This window comes from Crotalus tigris, unplaced genomic scaffold (genome assembly GCF_016545835.1).
Source record: "Crotalus tigris isolate CLP2741 ecotype Arizona unplaced genomic scaffold, ASM1654583v1 scf7180000020347.5012614909:4044961, whole genome shotgun sequence".
Classification (NCBI taxonomy): domain Eukaryota; kingdom Metazoa; phylum Chordata; class Lepidosauria; order Squamata; family Viperidae; genus Crotalus; species Crotalus tigris.
In genome coordinates, this window is record NW_024097978.1 from 1,436,524 (window position 1) to 1,454,685 (window position 18,162).

An 18,162-nucleotide genomic window follows, 5' to 3' on the forward strand; every position below is an offset into this window, starting at 1 on the left:
ATATCAGTGTTGTAGGGTGTGTGGGGCCCCACATGAGATGCAGGTGTTTAGAATTTAGAATAGAATAGAGCTGGAAGGTACCTTGGAGGTCTTCTAGTACAGCCTCGTGCTCAAACAGGAGAACTTATATCATCTCAAACAGTCTAGCCTCTTCTTGAAAATCTCCAGGGATGGAGTACCCATAATTTCTGGAGGCAAGTTGTTCTTCACTGTCAGGAAGTTTCTACTTAATTCCAGGTTGCTTCTCTCTTTGATCAGTTACCAACCATTGTTTCTTGCCCTGACCTCTGATGCTTTGAAGAATAGTTTGATGCCCTCTTCTTTGTGGCAGCCCCTCAAATACTGGAATACTGCTATCATGTCATCCATGTTTCTTATTTTCTTTAGACTAGCCAAACCCAAATCCTGCAGCCGTTCTTCATATGTTTTAGTCTCCAGACCTTTATCATTTAGTTGCTCTTCTCTGAATTTTTTCCAAAGTCTCAACATCTTTTTTGTAGTATGGTGACCAAAATTGGTTGCAGTAATCCAGGTGTGGTCTTACTAGGGTTTTCTAAAATGGTACTAATACTTTGCGTGATCATGATTCTATGCCTCTGTTTATATAACCTAGGATTGTATTAGCTTTTTTGGCTGCTGCTGCACACAGCTGGTTCAGGTTTAAGTGATCATCCACTAAGACTTCAAAGTCCTTCTTGCAGTTACTGTTTTTGAGCCAGGTTTCACCTGATCTGTACATGTGCCTTTGGTTTTTTTCCACATTGAAACTCATTTTGTTGGATAGGGCCCATTGTTCAAGTTTGTCAAGATCTTTTTGGATTCTGAGCTTGTCTTCTGGGTTGTAGGCTACTCCTGCCAGTTTAGTGTCAACTGCAAATTTGATGAGTTCTCCATCTCTTCCCTCATCTAAGTCATTTATGAAGATATTGAAGAGTACTGGGCCTAAGATGGAGCCTTGTGGTATCCCACTGTGTTAGAAAATTTTAATTTCTCTATTGGTAAAAAATAAATCAGAAGCTCTCACAGTTGATTGCATTTAGCTGATTCAAATAACTTTATATTTATATAAAAATATTTACAATACCATTCTTCTTTACAGCAACATAGCTTAATGAAGACTTCTTACAGAGACAGACCAGAGACAAACCTTGAGACTGAAAATCCAGCTCCTAACTCAATACTCTTTTTTGCAGACTCAGTAGCACTTTCTTCCCATTGGCTGACTGAGTTACCACATGACTCTTCCTGTTCATGAATATTCCAACACTCCTCCCTTCATGACAGGAAGAGACATCAGGCCTATTGACTTAACACATTTGCCATAGTGAATACCACCCAATGGTTTAGTCATCATGTCTGCCAAATTATCTTCAGAAGAACAATGATGTAAACTAATCAATTTTCCTTTTACAGCTTCCCTGACATTAAAATACTTAAGGTCTACATGTTTACTTCTGTTCTTCACCCTGTCACCAGTTGCCATTTTTATACAGGCAGCATTGTCTTCAAATACCTTTACAGATTCTTTTACGTTAATATTTAAATCTTGCAACAACTGTACATACCATGTTACTTCAGAACACAATTCAAATAAAGCAATAAACTCTGCTTCCGCTGATGAAATAGCAACAGTTGTTTGTTTTCTGGACTTCCATCCAATCAGAGTCCCTCCAAACAATATTATAATCCCAGAATTTGATTTCCTTGTGTTTATGTCATTTGCATAGTCACTATTGACATAAAACTTTAATTTCAATTCCTCAGTAATCTGTATTTGAAGACCCAAATTTATAGTTCCCTTTAAATATCTGAGAACCCTTTTTACACCCATCCAATGTAACTTTGTAGGTGCAGCAGTATAACGACTCAAAATGCTTACTGCACAAGCTATGTCTGGTCTGAACCACTGTGATAGATATAACAAACTCCCTATTGCTGAGTGATATATCTCTTGATCACAGGTTTCACCTTTGTCCGCACTTAAACTATTATAAAAATCTGCACTCATGGGTGTGGGAGCAGTATTGCAATCCTTCATATTATATTTCTCTAATAACTGCTCAATTTTTCTCCTTTGACTGAGAATATTTTTAATTTTTCTGTATCTTTTTCATTTTTCTGTATCTCTACACCAAGATAATTTTTTATTTCTCCCAAATTCTTTAATTCAAATTTCTTTCCTAATTTATCAGCAAATTCCTTGACTTGTGATGCATGCTTTGCGATGAAGCAAAGATCATTCACAAATGATAACAGTAGACAATTCCCTCCTTGTAACTGTCCAGTATACATACAATTATCAGCTTTGCAACTTTTAAATTCAAGATCCTTTAAAGCAGTATCTAAAGAGATATTCCAGTTTCTGGCTGACTGCTTCAGCCCATAAATAGCCTTGTTTAATTTATATACCATGTTAGGTTTTACAATTTCATATCCTGGTGCTTGGATCATATAAATTTTTTCCTCTAACTTAGCATTGAGGAATGCAGTTGTGATATCAAAGTGCCAGATTTTATGCTTATATGCCACTGCCAACGCCAGTGCTAATCTTATACTCTCACTTTTCACAGTTGGCTCAAATACTTCATCATAGTGCACATTCTTTAATTGTGAAAAACCTTGTGCCACTAACCTGGCCTTATACTGTATATCATTATTTGGCAATACCTTTTTCTTATATACCCACTTACAACCCACAGCTTTGGTTCCCTGTGGCAAAGTCACTGATTTAAATACTTCATGGTCTCCCATGGATTTCATCTCTTTATCCATGGCCTCCTTCCATCTTTCTTGTTCAGCTTTTGGTAATGCCAACACTTCTTTATAACTTCTTGGCTCATACCACACATTGCAAACCTTTACCTTGCTGGCAGAATACCTGTCAGGCAGAATTCCTTTGTTACATCGCTCTGACCTACGTGGTATTAACTGCTCCTGTGTCTCAAGTCTTTCTGGTTTCATGTCTTGTTCAGCCTCTCCTCCCTGAACATTGACATCTTCAATAATCATTTTTTCATCATTAGATGAGTTATTGTCACTAAACAGGTCACCATCATTAAGTGAGACATACCCAGAATTTGCATTAATTCTGTCCCAATTTTGTTCTGCAAAATTAGCAGACCTTGAAATTATAATTCTTTTACTTCCATCACTAAAGTGATATCCTTTTGACCCTGGCTCATAGCCCACAAACCTGAGCTTTCTTGCCTTTTGCTGTCCCTTTCTTCTGATTGTCTTTCGAATATGTACCCATGCAGTACTTCCAAAAATTCTCAAATGTGCCAGTGATGGCTTTCTCCCATATAGAATGGCATATGGAGTATTATTAATGGAGGAACTCCACAGCCTGTTAACTATATAATTGGCAGTCAATATGGCTTCTCCCCAATATGACCTGCTCATACCAGAATCCTCTAACAATGAATCTTTCATTGTTTGCAAAACACCATTCCTTCTTTCAGCTACACCATTCTCTGCTCCTGTGTAAGGATTTGTATGTCTTTGTCTTATCCCCAACTGCCCCAACCATTGTTGGAATTTAGTTGACATAAATTCAGTACCTCTGTCAGTTTGCAACTGACACACTTGTTGTCTGTACCTTCTCTCTACAAAACTTACCCACTGTTTGAATTGTTGTAGCACCTCTGTCTTTGCTCTAAGCAAGTAGGAAAACGAATATCTGCTATAATCATCAACAATCACCAGTGCATATTTTGCTCCTCCCAAACTGGCTAGCATAGGTCCCACCAGATCTGCATGGACCAGCTCTAGATCTCTTTTTGTTTGTCTTGTGCTATATTTACTAACTGGGAATGCCTTTGACTTTGATGCTTTGCATACTGCACAGTCCAAATATGTTTTGCATCCCTTCAAATTTAGCTCTTTTGGAAAATCTTGCATTTGCTGCAAAACTTTAAAGCTTACATGGCCAAGTCTTCTATGTAGAAGATGAACACATGAATCATGCTCTGCAACATTCTTAAATATATGGGAATATTGAACCTTTTGTCCCTGCAATACATATAGATTATCTTCCTTTATGTCTTCTGCACAAATATTCCCATTCCTTTTGATGAGACATTTCCCATTTACAGAAATGACCTCAAAACCTTGGTTGTCTAAATTAGACACACTTAACAAATTATGTTCCATCTCAGGTACACAAAGCACATTGGTAAACTTTGATTCCAAATATGGAATTTTTACATCGCCTCTTCCAATGACTTTTGCTTTCTGGCCATTTGCCAAAGCCACAGCTTCTTGTGCTACTGGAACAAACCTGCAAAATAATTCAGAGTCATTAACAATTGTTTGACTTGCCCCACTATCTATTAGCCACTTGTCTCTGTTGTTGCTATAGCAAACTTTTGCAACACCAAAATGTTCCTTTTGCAAAGCAGTCCTTTTTTCTTGTACAAATGTCTTTTTCTGCAAACAGTTTCTATGCAAACAGTTCCTTTGCAAATGTGTCTTTTCTCCACAAATGTAGCAAGTCTTTTCCCGCTCTCTGCTTGCTCTCTGCTTGCAAAATCTCTCCTTTGTTGCAATTTGGTCCGGGTCTGATCTGCTTGTTTCTTCTCTGGAGACTTGCAGTCTGGACCCCCTCCTCAGGAATTTCTCCTCCTCGTGGCTGCTTCTAAAATGGTGTTTTTCTTCTTCATTAAGCAAACATGCCTTTAAAGCCTCAAACTTTAAGTCTTGCTCTTCTTTGCATTCAAATATTGCAGAAACTGTGTCCCAGGTTTTATCTAAACTGTTCAACACCAATAAAACCTTCTGGGACTCAGGGAATTTAATCCCACATTGTTCTAAGTCCAAAAATAAACTTTGCATTTTATTTAAATGCTGTTCCACAGATTCACCTGGTTGCAAATAGGCCCTGTAAAGTTTTCTTGACAATTGCACTATATTGCATGCAGAAACATTCACGTGCACAGCTCTCAACTTCAACCAAATCTCCTTTGCAGTCTTTAAATTTGCAACATTTAGACATTGTTCATCATCTAAATTCAAGATGAGATAAGCCAGTGCTCTATCATGATTTTTCTGATCAACTGCTGCAAACACTTATGGTGGATTTTCTACAATATACCACAGCTCTTTTGCTTTCAGCAAACATTCCATTTTTGCAGCCCACACAATGTAATTCTTCTGGCCTAAACAAGGCACACAGCTTTCCTTAAATTCCATTGCAGCCATTCTGCTAATTCTGCCTTGTTCTTATACTTTCTAAACATAGGCAATTTCTTCCAGCTTTAAATTACAATGGAGTCCTTAGTAAGCTCTGGGCCCATAACCTGTTAGAGAATTTTAATTTCTCTATTGATAAAAAATAAATCAGAAGCTCTCACAGTTGACTGCATTTAGCTGATTCAAATAACTTTATATTTATATAAAATATTTACAATACCATTCTTCTTTACAGCAACATAGCTTAACGAAGACTTCTTACAGAGACAGACCAGAGACAAACCTTGAGACTGAAAATCCATCTCTTAACTCAATCCTCTTTTTTGCAGACTCAGTAGCACTTTCTTCCCATTGGCACACTGAGTTAACACATGACTCTTCCTGTTCATGAATATTCCAACACACTGCTTACTTCTCGCCATGTGGATATAGTACCATTGAGGATGACTCATTGAGTACAGTTTGTCAGTCAGTTACAAATCCATCTGGTGGTGATGTTGTCTATCCCACCTTTTTCTAGCTTACTAAGCAGCAGCTTGTGGTCTACTTTTCAAACACTTTACTGAAAACTAAGTATACTATGTCCACAGCATTTTGCTGGTGTACTAGTTTAGTCACTTTATCCAAGAATGAAATAAGATTGGTTTGGCATGATCTGTTTTTAACAATTCCATGCTCGCTACTACTTATAACTTTGTTTGCTTCTAGTTGTTCACAGATCTGTTTCTTGATTATCTTTTCTGGGATCTTCCCAGGTATTGATGTTAAAGTGATTGGTCTGTAGTTTCCTGGGTCTGTTTTTTTTTCCTTTCTTGAAAATGGGAACCACATCAGCCCTTTTCCAATCCTCAGGTATTTCTCTGGTGCTCCAGGATTTGTAAAAGATATGGTGCAATGGTTCTGAGATAACATCTGCCAGCTCCTTCAGAACTCTGGGATGTAATCTGTTGGGTCCCAGCGATTTATATTTATCAAGATTGGATAGGTATTCTCTTACCATTTTCTTGCTTATTTTAATTTTTGTTTCTAGTTTGTCTATTGCAGTGGTTTTGGGGGTATGTTGGGCTATAGTTTCTTTTTGTGTGAAGACTGATGCAAAGAATGAGTTAAGCAGCTCTGCTTTCTCCCTGTTGCCTATTATTTCCTTGCCATCTTCTCTCTTTAGTGGGCCTACAGTTGACTTTTTTCTTGTTAATATGTTGGAAGAATTTTTTTATTATCCTTGATTTCTGTTGCAAGTATTTGTTTATTCTGAGCCTTTGCTTTCCTGACTTCATCTTTGCATGTTCTGGCTGTCTGCTGATAATCAGCTTTAGTTATGTGCCCCTCTTTCCATTTTTTATATTTGTCCTTTTTGTCTTTCAGTTTGTCAGAGAGATCTTTGTGCAGCCATGCTGGTTTTTTTCTTGAATTTCTTGTTTTTCTTTTTCAGTGTTATTATGCTGGTCTGGGCTTTTATGATAGCATTTTTCAGAGTTTCCCATGCTTCTTGAGTTGTTTTCCCCTTTAGGATTTTCATCCATAGGATCTTTCCTAGGTTCTCTCTGAGTTTGTTAAAGCCAGCTCTTTTGAAGTTTAAGTCACTGGCCGGATTTTTTTTTCTATTGTTATTGTTTGCATTATATTAAATTCCAGTATGACATGGTCACTTTCACCCAAGGTTTCGGCAACTTCAACTCCCTCTATCACTTCTTCACTATTAGTAAACATTAAGTCCAGTATAGCTTTGCATCTAGTTTCCTCCTCTACCTTTTGGATGACAAGGTTGTTGGCTAGATTGATTAGGAATCTGCTTGATCTCCCACTCACTGCAGAGTTTATCTCCCAGTTGATATCTGGATAGTTGAAGTCTCTCATTACTACTGTGGTATGCTTCCTACATACATTTGTTAACTGGTTGCAAAGAATTCATCTATTTCCTCTGATTGGTTGGGTGGCCTGTAATATACACCTATGGCAATGTCACTTTTTTTCTTTTTTTTATATTGACCCATATACATTCTGGAGAGATTTTATCTTGGATCATGTACATTTCGGTAGATATGTAGTGTTCTCTTACATATAGCACATCTTCCCCTCCTCTTTTTTTTATTGAAAATTTTTAAATTTTACAAAACAATTCCCTTCCCCAACCCCCCCCAACCCTCCCATACCCTCCCCCACTTCCCCAAACCTCCCATACTCTCCCCCAACCTTCCCAGAGCTGAGTACAGGCTTAGTTAAAATTTTTCAAAAAAACTTAAAACACATATATATCCTAAACAAATCTAAATACATTAAATTAAACAAGTTATCTTCTCTTAAAAATAATAATTACAATCATTAAACACGTTATAATATACTCTAAACATTTTCTAATATCATACTTATATTATTATCCATCATTCTTTATAAACTCCCTCCAAAACACAAATTTAAACATTACTTAAAACATTAAAATTCCCTTATACGTATTTAAAGCAAAATGTTCCTTTAAATACTCCTTAGATATCTATACATACAATATAAAATCTAATCTCTCCCTCTTTCTTTATCCTAAGACACAAAAATAAACATATAAACATTCATTATACCATTAAAACTAAATACTCTTTTGAATAGTCCTTAAATTGCTAAACTTAAACTTCTTATCTAAAATTTTCATTCGATCTCCATGATCTTCTCTCCTATCAAAAAAAACTTAAAACACATATAAATCCTAAGCAAATCTAAATACATTAAATTAAACAAATTATCTTCTCTTAAAAATAATTTTTATAATTACAATCATTAAACACATTATAATATACTCTAAACATTTTCTAGTATCATAGTTATATTATTATCCATCATTCTTTATAAACTCCCCCCAAAACACAAATTTAAACATTACTTAAAACATTAAAATTCCCTTATACATATTTTCCTTGTCAGTCTCTCTTATCCATAAACCTTGAAAGAAGTGCTTTGAAATCTGCCCTTAAAGGTAGCTCCAAAAAGTTTATAAATCTTGCTTCTCCCACAGACTCCGGAACCAATACTTGTGAGGCTTCCTTAACCTCCTTCTTCTGTTGCTCCTTTTCTTTACGTTTATATGTTGCACGGGTTATCCTCTGCTCCTTCATCTCAACTTGTTGAGGCCCCTCAAATTCTCCCACAGATTCAGAAACCAACACTTGTGAGGCTTCCTTAACCTCCTTATTTTGTTGCTCCTTTTCTTTACAGTTATATGTTGTACAGGTTGTCCTCTGCTCCTCCATCTCAACTTGTTGAGGCCCCTCAAACTGAGAATTCCCATTTTTCATAAATATAGGTTCTTCAGACTGCAATTCTACCTTCTTCTCTTCCAAAACTTTAAACGTAATAGATGGCGATGAACATACCCCCAGGACCGAAGTGTAAAAGTCTTTTGCTTTAGAAACAGTATTAAGTCTATAACGTATCCCCAGGTAATTCACCACCATTCCAGTCGGAACATCCCATCTGAACAAGATTCGCCTCTTGTTAAGTTCATCTACTAAAAAAGCAAACTCCTTTCTTCTTCTTAAAATTTTAGATGGGATCTCCTTTAAAATTATAACATCTTGTGAAGCAATTTGAAACCTCTTCTTATAAGAAGCTTGTATAATTTCGTTGCGCAGGGATCTTTTCCCAAAATAGATTACCACATCTCTTGGCAAATTCTTTTGCTCTGCCACCACAGAGTTAACTCTAAATGTTTTTTCAATTTCACTAAGTATTTCCTCTTTTTCTCTATTCAAAATCACAGCAAAGTCATTTGCAACCATCTCTCTCAGATCTCCTTGCACAGGCTCTCTCAAGCCTCTGATTCTTAAAGCATATTCCATTTGTCTATATTGAAGCATAAGAATCTCATCTTGAAAATTTTCCATCTGTTTTTCCATGCTTTCAAATTTTCCCTCCATCAATTCCACTTTTTCTGTTACCTCTTCTACGCGAGAGTTCAGCTTTTCAAGAACAGAGGCTACTCCTTTTAAAGCCAAAACTATCTCTTGCTTCAGAATCTTGTTATTTTCCTCTAAAATCTCTTTCATTTCTCCCCTAATTTGAGATATAACATTTCCCATCATGTCTTGCAAATCCTTCACCATTATTGACTGTGCCAGAGGAGAGGGTGGAGTTTTTGATTTAGGTCGTTGCGCTGATGATAACACCGAAGAAGAAACCACCTTAGGAGCTGTAGGAATTACTGGACGCTTTGGAGCCATCTTAAAAAAATCTTTACTCCTTCTTAAAAATTACAAAAGTTAAGCAGGAAAGAAAAAGAGAGATTAACTCCAAAAAAATCAAAAAATCCTTCAAAAGGAGATCATTGTAATAAAAAAAAGTTAAAAAAAAGAAAAGGGAAAGAGAAAAAAATGATTAAATAGAAAAAATCCATTCCATTTTTTTCTTTAAAAATACAAAAAACAAAACTAAAAAGTTAAACAAAAATAATGATCCTCCTAAAATCCAAACCCAACATCAAAAAATCATTATAAATAATCAAGTCCACATTACGTTCCAGTCATTAGAAAAAAGGGAAAAAAAAAACACCAAAAGCCTGCCGATCGCCATTTTACTTTCCCTTTCAACAAAGGAAAAAAATAAAAAATAAAAAGAGGGAATATAAAAATAAATCTTAAAATCCAAATAAAATCAAAAAAAGCAAAAGCAAAATCCTCTACTCAGCTCTGTCCGCTTCTAAGAAAAACTCACCAGATCACTTTAATCGCGGAGGTGGTTGCAGCGGCTTGTTTTGTCCCAGGAGACAAAAGCAGCTGGGAAGCGGAGACAGTCTGAACTCCGTGGGAGCACTCCTTTCACCCCCCAAAAAAAACCTTGGGGGTGCATAAGAGGCTCTACCACTATTCAGACAATCCTCTCCCCCCCCTTTGCCCAGGAGGGGGATTTTGAACCGCTGAACAGCTGATGTCCGCTGCTCATAGCGATTCAAACACTTACCCAGGAAGACGGCTACAAAGTAGCCGCCATCGCCCGCGCAGATCCACCGGAAGCCCCTGGAGTTTCGTTCCAGGACGTCTTCCCCTCCTCTTTTTGTAGACCTGTTTCTTTTGAACAATTTGTATCCATCCATTAGGCCATTCCGTTCATGGGTTTTGTTCCACCAGGTTTCTGTGATGCCAACTATGTCAAACCCTCCCTCATGTACTATTGCTTTTAGTTCGCCCTGTTTGTTCCCCAAGCTTTGAGCATTGGTATATAAACATTTAAGACTTTTATGTCTGTCCATGGATATGCTTTCTGCATCTCCTGATTGTTGTTTGAGTTTTTCTCTTTTTTTTCATCACTGCCTACCTTATTGTTTGATTTGTTTTTTTGGGGATTTATGATTGTTTTTGGGTTCTAGAGATTCTGAAGATTGGTCACCCTAAATTTTTAGTTTAAATTTTAGTTTAAAGCTCTCCTGATGTTGAGCCAGTCTTTTTCTGAATACATTTTTCCATATTTTTGGGAGGTGCAAGCCCATCCCTTGCCAACAGTTTTTTGCATAGGAAATGCAGTCCATGATCCAGGAAACCAAAGTTGTCTTGGTGACACCAGCCCAACTTGGTCAATGGTTTATTTCTAGAATTCTTTTTTCACAATGGGTGTTGGCCTTTCATTGGGAGTACTGAAGAGAACACTACTAGGTGTGGTGGCCTCATTGAGGCCATCTTTGAAGCAATTGATCAGGATGTCTTTGGGTCAGGTGGATAACTGACATGCCAGTTCTTGGAACTCCTGGATGTAGGTGGCTCCAGGTCTGAGCTTTGCACTCCACTAGTGGATCCTCAAACCACTTGTGGAGAACTGCCATGAAATTGTCATATTTCTGTAGTTTGGGGGTGTTATTGTTATGGAGGGAGACCATTCCCTTGGCTCCATTGCCCTCAAGAGCCATGGTCACACATCTCACCTGGTCTGTCTCCACCCCCAGTTCAGCCCCATACCCCTGCATGTAATTCCAAACTTGCACCAGGAAAACCCGCAGTTACTTGGTGTCCCCCTTGTACTTCACTCCCAGCATTGGAATTTTCAGGGGCCAGCATCTTTGAGGTGGAGATGAAGGAGCTCACTCAGCAACCATTGCTGGTGGTGGCAACACTGGAGCAGGGCCAGTCCAGGTGGGGCAGGTGCTGTTGCAGCTGCAGCCACTGGCGTGGCAACTCTGCCTGTAGTTTGGCTTGGAGCAGCTCAGGGAGTGGGCACTGTCATTTGGGTGAGAGTCTCCCAGGCTCTCTGTTTCTTGATTGCTTCATACAGTGAATATAAGGCATGGTTCAACATGACATCTTTCAGGTCCAAATTAGGAGGGGAGGACCTTGCTTCTGTCCTTTTGTGCCACTCCCACCTCATGGAGCATCTGCTTCATCAAGTAAACATCACTTCTGAGAGTCATTCTTCCAGTTCCTCTTTCCACCCCACACTCAATGACAACCTTGGCTTAACAGGATCCTCATCAATATCCAGCTCCTCCAGCCACTTTGCCTCATCTTAGGCTCGACATGGCTTGGAAAGGGACCCTCCTCCCCCGGGCCCCCAGTCTCTTCCAGTTCACTTTCATGGCTGGACATTTAGATGCTTGGTTTCCATGGTAGATTGTGGTCTCTGGGTCAACCATTAAAGCAGACCTTGCCTAATGTCAGGATTGCCCCAATCAATTCCCAGATAAGAAAACCCTTGACTCCATGAATTTAGAGAAAAGGTACTTTTACTAGGAAAGATCTAAATCAGTGGTTCTCAACCTTTTTAATGCCGCGACTCCCAACTGGTCATACGTTGAGGACTACCCAACTGGTCATAAGTCAAGGACTACCCAACTGGTCATAAGCCGAGGACTTTCCCTGCCTGGGAGCACCACGAATGCGTGGTGCTGCCCCCTGCGCTGGCCGAGGTGTAGCTGGCAAGGGGCAGCGACGGTGCAGGGCGACCACCGGCTAGGCCACCAGCTGGCCCATCCCAAGGGAGGTAAGGCACCCGCCGGGCCCCACGCATGCCAGCAACCCTTCCTGCACTCGCCGGCCTCCCACCTCCCACCCCTGGCCCTCTTTTACTTACATTTTTAGTAGGCAGGGTAGAGACAGCCTGGACAATTCCTATTGGCTTTTGAAAGCCAATAGAATTAGGCTCTATTCAAGAGAGTCTATTCTATTGGCTTTCAAAAGCCAATAGAATAAAAGGGAGTAGCACAGCTAAGGAAAAGGGGAAAAAATGGCAGACTGCGTTGTTTGGCAACCCCTGTGAAATGGTCGTTCAACCCCAAATGGGGTCGCGACCCACAGGTTGAGAACCGCTGATCTAAATGCAGTGAAAGTCAAGCAAGGTCTGAAGTAAGCAAGCATGAAAATTACAGACTGAAAGTCACCCCAGTGCCCCCCCCAATAGTCAGGCAGAGTCCAATCATCATCTAGTAAGATGTTTTGGGAATGTCTCCAATCCAGGTGCTATGTGTTGCCTCTGTGCATACCATTCCCAGGACGGGAATGTGAGATAGCCCCCTTTGGCCTCTCTGCCAATCCTCCTCATCCCTTCTCAGCAATTCCTCTCTCCCACCACCTGCACATTTTCCCTCCCAAATGCTCATTGCTCCCTCCCCCCATTTCCATGGCAGCTGGCAGCAAGCTTGAAAGAAAGCGATGATGGCCAGGTTAACATAGCTCAAATACTTTATGCAGCACAGGTTGTATATAAAGAAGAATGCTTTAGAGACAGTAAAAATTGTAAATATCCATGGAATATCCCCAAAAGTAGTATTCATACTTGAGTAAGAGATGCCTTAAATTGAACTTAGAGCCTGGAAATTAATTGGGACATATTGCTTAAGGCTTCTTCTTTCCCACTGGGCTGCTTCCACTATTCCTATCTAATAATTCACTTTCAGTATGGACACTGGTAGTAAATAAAAAATAAAAATCCCATGGACAACAACTAGCAGTCAGAAGACATGATGAAAACTCTTTAAGTTCACAACATATGGACAAACTTAACCACAGTTTCAGATGGGAAACTGTGACTATCCTAGACCAAGCCAAATCCAAAAATGCTAGGGAATTTCTAGAAACTTGGCACTCTGACAAATTAGTGTCAATAGACACATAGACATAAACAATATCTATAGATTATGCAAAAGAGACAATCAACAAACCAAAAAGGGAACAAAAAGACCTAAGCATCTCTCAACTAGCAATAAGCAACCAGATGAGCATAGATTAATTCCAAGACTAACATCAGACCAACAATCAAATAAACAATAGCCCAATCAAGAAACTGACAAACAAGCCAACAGTAAGCAGGAGTACAATAAACAGCTGAACCAAAGAACCTCCAAGACCACTCTCATCAACACTGACAGGGCAAGCCACTAGAATATAAACTGAGAGCAAACCCCACTCCTTATTACTACTGATGATGTTACCTAGTTTGGGTAATGAAACATCTACAAGAAAACTATCAAGCTCAGAAAGCACCAAGGACCCTTCATTTCAACTCTGAGCTACAAATATTCTCCTTTAGTGTTTGCAGTATAAGACATGAGGTGTTTTCAATTTTCTTATTGCCACATGTACACATTTGCTCTGCTGGGGGGGGGGGGTTATTGTACCTGCCTTGCAGAAGTACTGAGGGAAAGATATCATGGCCATGGAGCCATGATGGCACAGTGGTTAGAATGCAGAATTGCAGGCTAACTCTGCCCTCTGCCAGGAGTTCAATCCTGATGAGGCTCAAAGCCTTCCATCCTTCCAAGGTTGGTAAAATGAGGAACCAGATTGTTGGGGGCAATATGCTGACATTGTAAACCACTTAGAGAATGCTGAAGCACCATGAAGCCGTATATAAATCTAAGTGCTAGTGCTAGTGCTAAATCTAGCTCTAAAAAATGCTATTCTGCTTTTAGGAAAGGTTATATCTTTCAGGTATCTTGCTGGTTCTCATATACCACATCTAATCCGATTTTTGCTGTGGAGGGGTATCCTATTAACTTCAGATTGGAACTCCATATCTCCTATTCTGTTGAATTTCAATTACTTGACTTGATCATAGCCTAGTGAGATTAAAAAAAATGGGGAAAGCCCATATAAGACCAGTTTGTGCTCTATTGCCTGCTTCCAGGGAGAGAAGAAGTTATCTATCAAGATTGAGGGGTCAAAGCCACCAGGAAGAATGGCATTTTCAGCCAGAAAGTTATCATTTTCCAGGCTCTGACTTGAATTTGAAGAATCCTGTCTGAATTCTCAACTATCCTGCTGGGTGCAGCTAAAATTGATCACAGGAATTTTGTTTGTATGGTTTGCAATGACTTTAGTTAAAAAAATTCTTCATTGTGCCCTGTAGAGAATTGTGTCAATGTTTTAACCTCAAAAAGATTTAAGGCTGCAGGGACTAATAGTCCTCTACTTATATATATAAAAATGATGACATTTGTAGACCTAATGTGTCTTCCAAGTGCTTATTTTAATAAATATGACAGAGCAGAACACATAACTGTATCATTGATAATAGTGGAAATCAAGAAAGTTTACTTTTCTATCATCCTCCCATCCTCAGAAAAATGACTCATAAGATGTTTTGGGATTCCAAACTAGCTTTTATTTTTTAGCAATTGCTTTATGGTTATTTAACTTAATAAATATATTTTGTTTTAGATATGCCAGTTGGAAATGATCAGCTTCTTGCAATTCTCAGAAAATTGATTAAGTACATTCAGATCAAGGTATGATTATTTGGTTGTATTTGGTTGTATCTGAGGTAGAAAGAATATAGATCATGTTTATTATCTCTACCTTCCTATCTATTAACTCTTTCTTTCATTTATTATGATTATTAAATTTATCTGCCACACATCTTGTCTAGAGGTGAAATATTTTAGCAACATTTAGCGCATATTCACTAAAAGTTAAGGGGAATTCAGTCTTAAATACGATGTGGAAATCAGTAACCATCCATGGAATATGTCTATAGTTTTTCTGCCACAAAATATTACTTTGCAAACATTTTTATGGCCATCAGTTCCATCAAGGTGGACATATTTCTATGGAGATTCTCAGTGATCCAGGTCATGGTTGTCCCAAAGGTACTTTTTCAAGAGGCAACTGGATTTTCTTGTTTTTGTCTGAAAATGTTTCGCTTCTCATCCAAGAAGCTTCTTCAGCTCTGATTGGATGGTGGGGAAAGGAAGGATTTATATTTCTTTCAGACAGCTGGTCATTTGCATTCTTCTAGAGAGTCATTGAGGCCCCTTGGAGGTTTATCTGTGTCCTCAGAATCATCTGAGTAGTACAAATGAGCATTCTTGGAACTGCTGAAAGGACTGTGTTGTAGACAGGAGATAGATGATGTCATATCCCTCCCCATCTGTTGAGAAAGGGCTGTTTAATTTTGACACAGACAGTCACTTGTCTGAAATGGTATAGGTTCTCCTGCTTGAGCAGGGGGCTGGACTAGAAGACTTCCAAGGTTCTATTCTATTCTATTCTATTCTATTCTATTCTATTCTATTCTATTCTATTCTATTCTATTCTATTCTATTCTTGGCCTCTTTGACCTCTTTTAAACCAGCACTCCCCTCTGTCCAAAATATGGACTTTGCTGTCTTCAAAAGGGGCCAAAGAGGCCATCTAGAATGCAAATGACCAGCTGTCTGCAAGAAATATAAATCCTTTCTTTCCCCACCATCCAGTCAGAGCTGAAGAAGCTTCTTGGATGAGAAGTGAAATGTCTTCAAAGAAAAACAAGAAAGTCCAGTTGCCTCTTGAAAAAGCACCTTTCAGACAAGTCTGATATAGATAACTACTCTTCCTCATGGCTGTGTTAATAGCACTTTTCCTGTGATTGAAAAGTGTGTCAACATAAACTATGCTTCTCAGAGAGCTAAACTTTGTTGTACCTCAGTAATGCAGTTGGGAGCTACAGCTGCCCTTAGAGATTTAATGTCAAGTAATTTGAGGGCAATGATTGATGGAAACCCTGGATTCCTTTCCATTCCCATTCAACATCACCTGGGAAAAAGAACTTTCTAGAAAAAGTGGGGGTATGGTTAGGATGCAGAGAATTCCATTCCATTTTATCCATGTCCATCTAATGCTTCAATGGACAGTTAGTCATGATAAGTGTTTTTTTCCCACAGGACCAGTAATTTCCTGGGACAGTCTTATCAAAAGAAAAAAAAAGGAAACTTCCCCCCTTCTCCTCTTTCATAATATTTAAAATCTTTGATGTGAAAAAGCACCAGTTTTAAGGAGATTTTCTCTCAAAGTTCATTCTGTACATCTATATTATCTACATTTTCACAATAAAATGAATATGATTGGCATTTACTTCCCATTCTATGATTAATCTTAGGCATGTTTGCTCAGAGATAAATCTCATTGTTGGTGGTAAATAATGATAGCTCGGGTGTAGGATGAGGGTGGAGGTTCATTCTCCGAGCTTGTGGGTTGCTTTCTGAACGTTTTGTTACCAGGCTAGGTAATTTCTTCAGTGGACTTTAGGGGAAATTCCATGGAAGATGTTACCTAGCCTGATAATAAAATATTTGGAAACTAACACACAAGCTTGGAGAACAAACCTCCACCCTCATAAATCTCACAATTAATACAAATATATCTATTTATGAATACTGATTGGGGTGTATGTGTTGACAAAGTATTTTAAATAATTTTCTGTCAAAAAAGAGGCCCTTTCTCTTTGTTAATATTCAGAATTATTTCTGCTTCTTTCCTTGTGGATCGCAGTGCAATTTTGTAAGCAATAAGACCTCATCAGAAGCAAGTCATTGCAAGCATATTATGCTTTGAAAGTAGGTGCTAATGATTGCGATCTTGAGTTTATACCTTGAAGCTGAGTGAGTCTTCTCTTAAGACAGGGGTGTCAAACTGCCAGCCTGCAGGCCAGTTTCATCATACCGAAGCTGCGCCCACCCCATTGCCGGCAATCCAAAAAGAGTTGTGATACGTCACGACACATCACAGGACTGGCGAGTTTGACACCCATGTCTTAAGACATTGCTTGCTTGCTTGCTTCTCCCCTCCCCTGCCCTTCTTTCTATTGAGAAGGAAGAATTGCCAGTAACAACTCAGCCAAGATATTGGGTTATTAGTTTTGTTCTTTTCTTACACAAAAATATCAGTTGCCTGGGAGATCAAAATGCTATGTAGAAGAAGAAAGCTGTCTTGAAAGAGTTTGTATGCAGAAGGACATATGCCTTCTTCTTCATTCTATGCCATTCTACAGCCAGTTGGCTGTAGAATGGCATAGAATGCCATTCTACACCTCAAGTTGATTTTTGTTTTCTGCTAAATTTCAGCAATCCAGTGTCTATCCAACCAATCAACCAACCAACTAACCAACCAACCAACCAACCAACCAACCATCTCTTAGTGAAAGCTATTAAAAGAAAAGTAGAGTTCAGAAATGAACTAACTGAGAGCTATGCATCCCTATGGTAGAGATAACCATACAGTAACTGAGAATCTTGCTGACTGCTCCATTCCTTAAGTCTCTGAGTGCATGATCCAGAATAGAGCTACTATTAAAGACTTTGAAAAACTCCCAGAAGCCATTCTCTGCATTCTCTACTTTGTTTATTTTCAGATTTTCATTAATATTTTTGTGTAATAGAATTGGCCCACTTAATGCATTGTAACTGCACTGTTTTTATTTATTATTTATTTTATTTATTTTTTGTTTCTTATAATACACATGATTTGACTGAATCTTTAAAAAAATTTTTTCACAGTTTATCCGTGGTAGCACATTTAAAGAAATTCCACTAACATTTTACAGTAAGTAGTTTAAAGGCTAAAATGTTCAGTTGCAAATATTTACAGGCGTGAAAAAGCATTTGGCAGTTTAGATAAGGACAGTGTTTCTCAGCCTTGGCAGCTTGAAGATGTGTGGATTTGGAATGTTTGAGGCATTCAAACATCCTGTTTCTAGTCATGATATGCTGTACATGGCAACATCACAGTGATCTTGTATTTGCTGCAAACT

The 18,162-nt window shown here is 38.6% G+C and overlaps 1 protein-coding gene across 5 annotated transcripts in view; it reads left to right on the forward strand.

The window, feature by feature from the left end:
* The window catches only part of POSTN (periostin), a 111,561-nt gene that overhangs the window by 68,806 nt on the left and 24,593 nt on the right, over positions 1-18,162 (forward strand). For all 5 annotated transcript variants that reach the window (XM_039366663.1, XM_039366666.1, XM_039366665.1 and 2 more), the window contains exons 15-16: positions 14,817-14,884; positions 17,909-17,954. In XM_039366663.1, the coding sequence (XP_039222597.1) occupies positions 14,817-14,884; positions 17,909-17,954 (114 nt within the window). The remainder of the gene's footprint in view (positions 1-14,816; positions 14,885-17,908; positions 17,955-18,162) is intronic.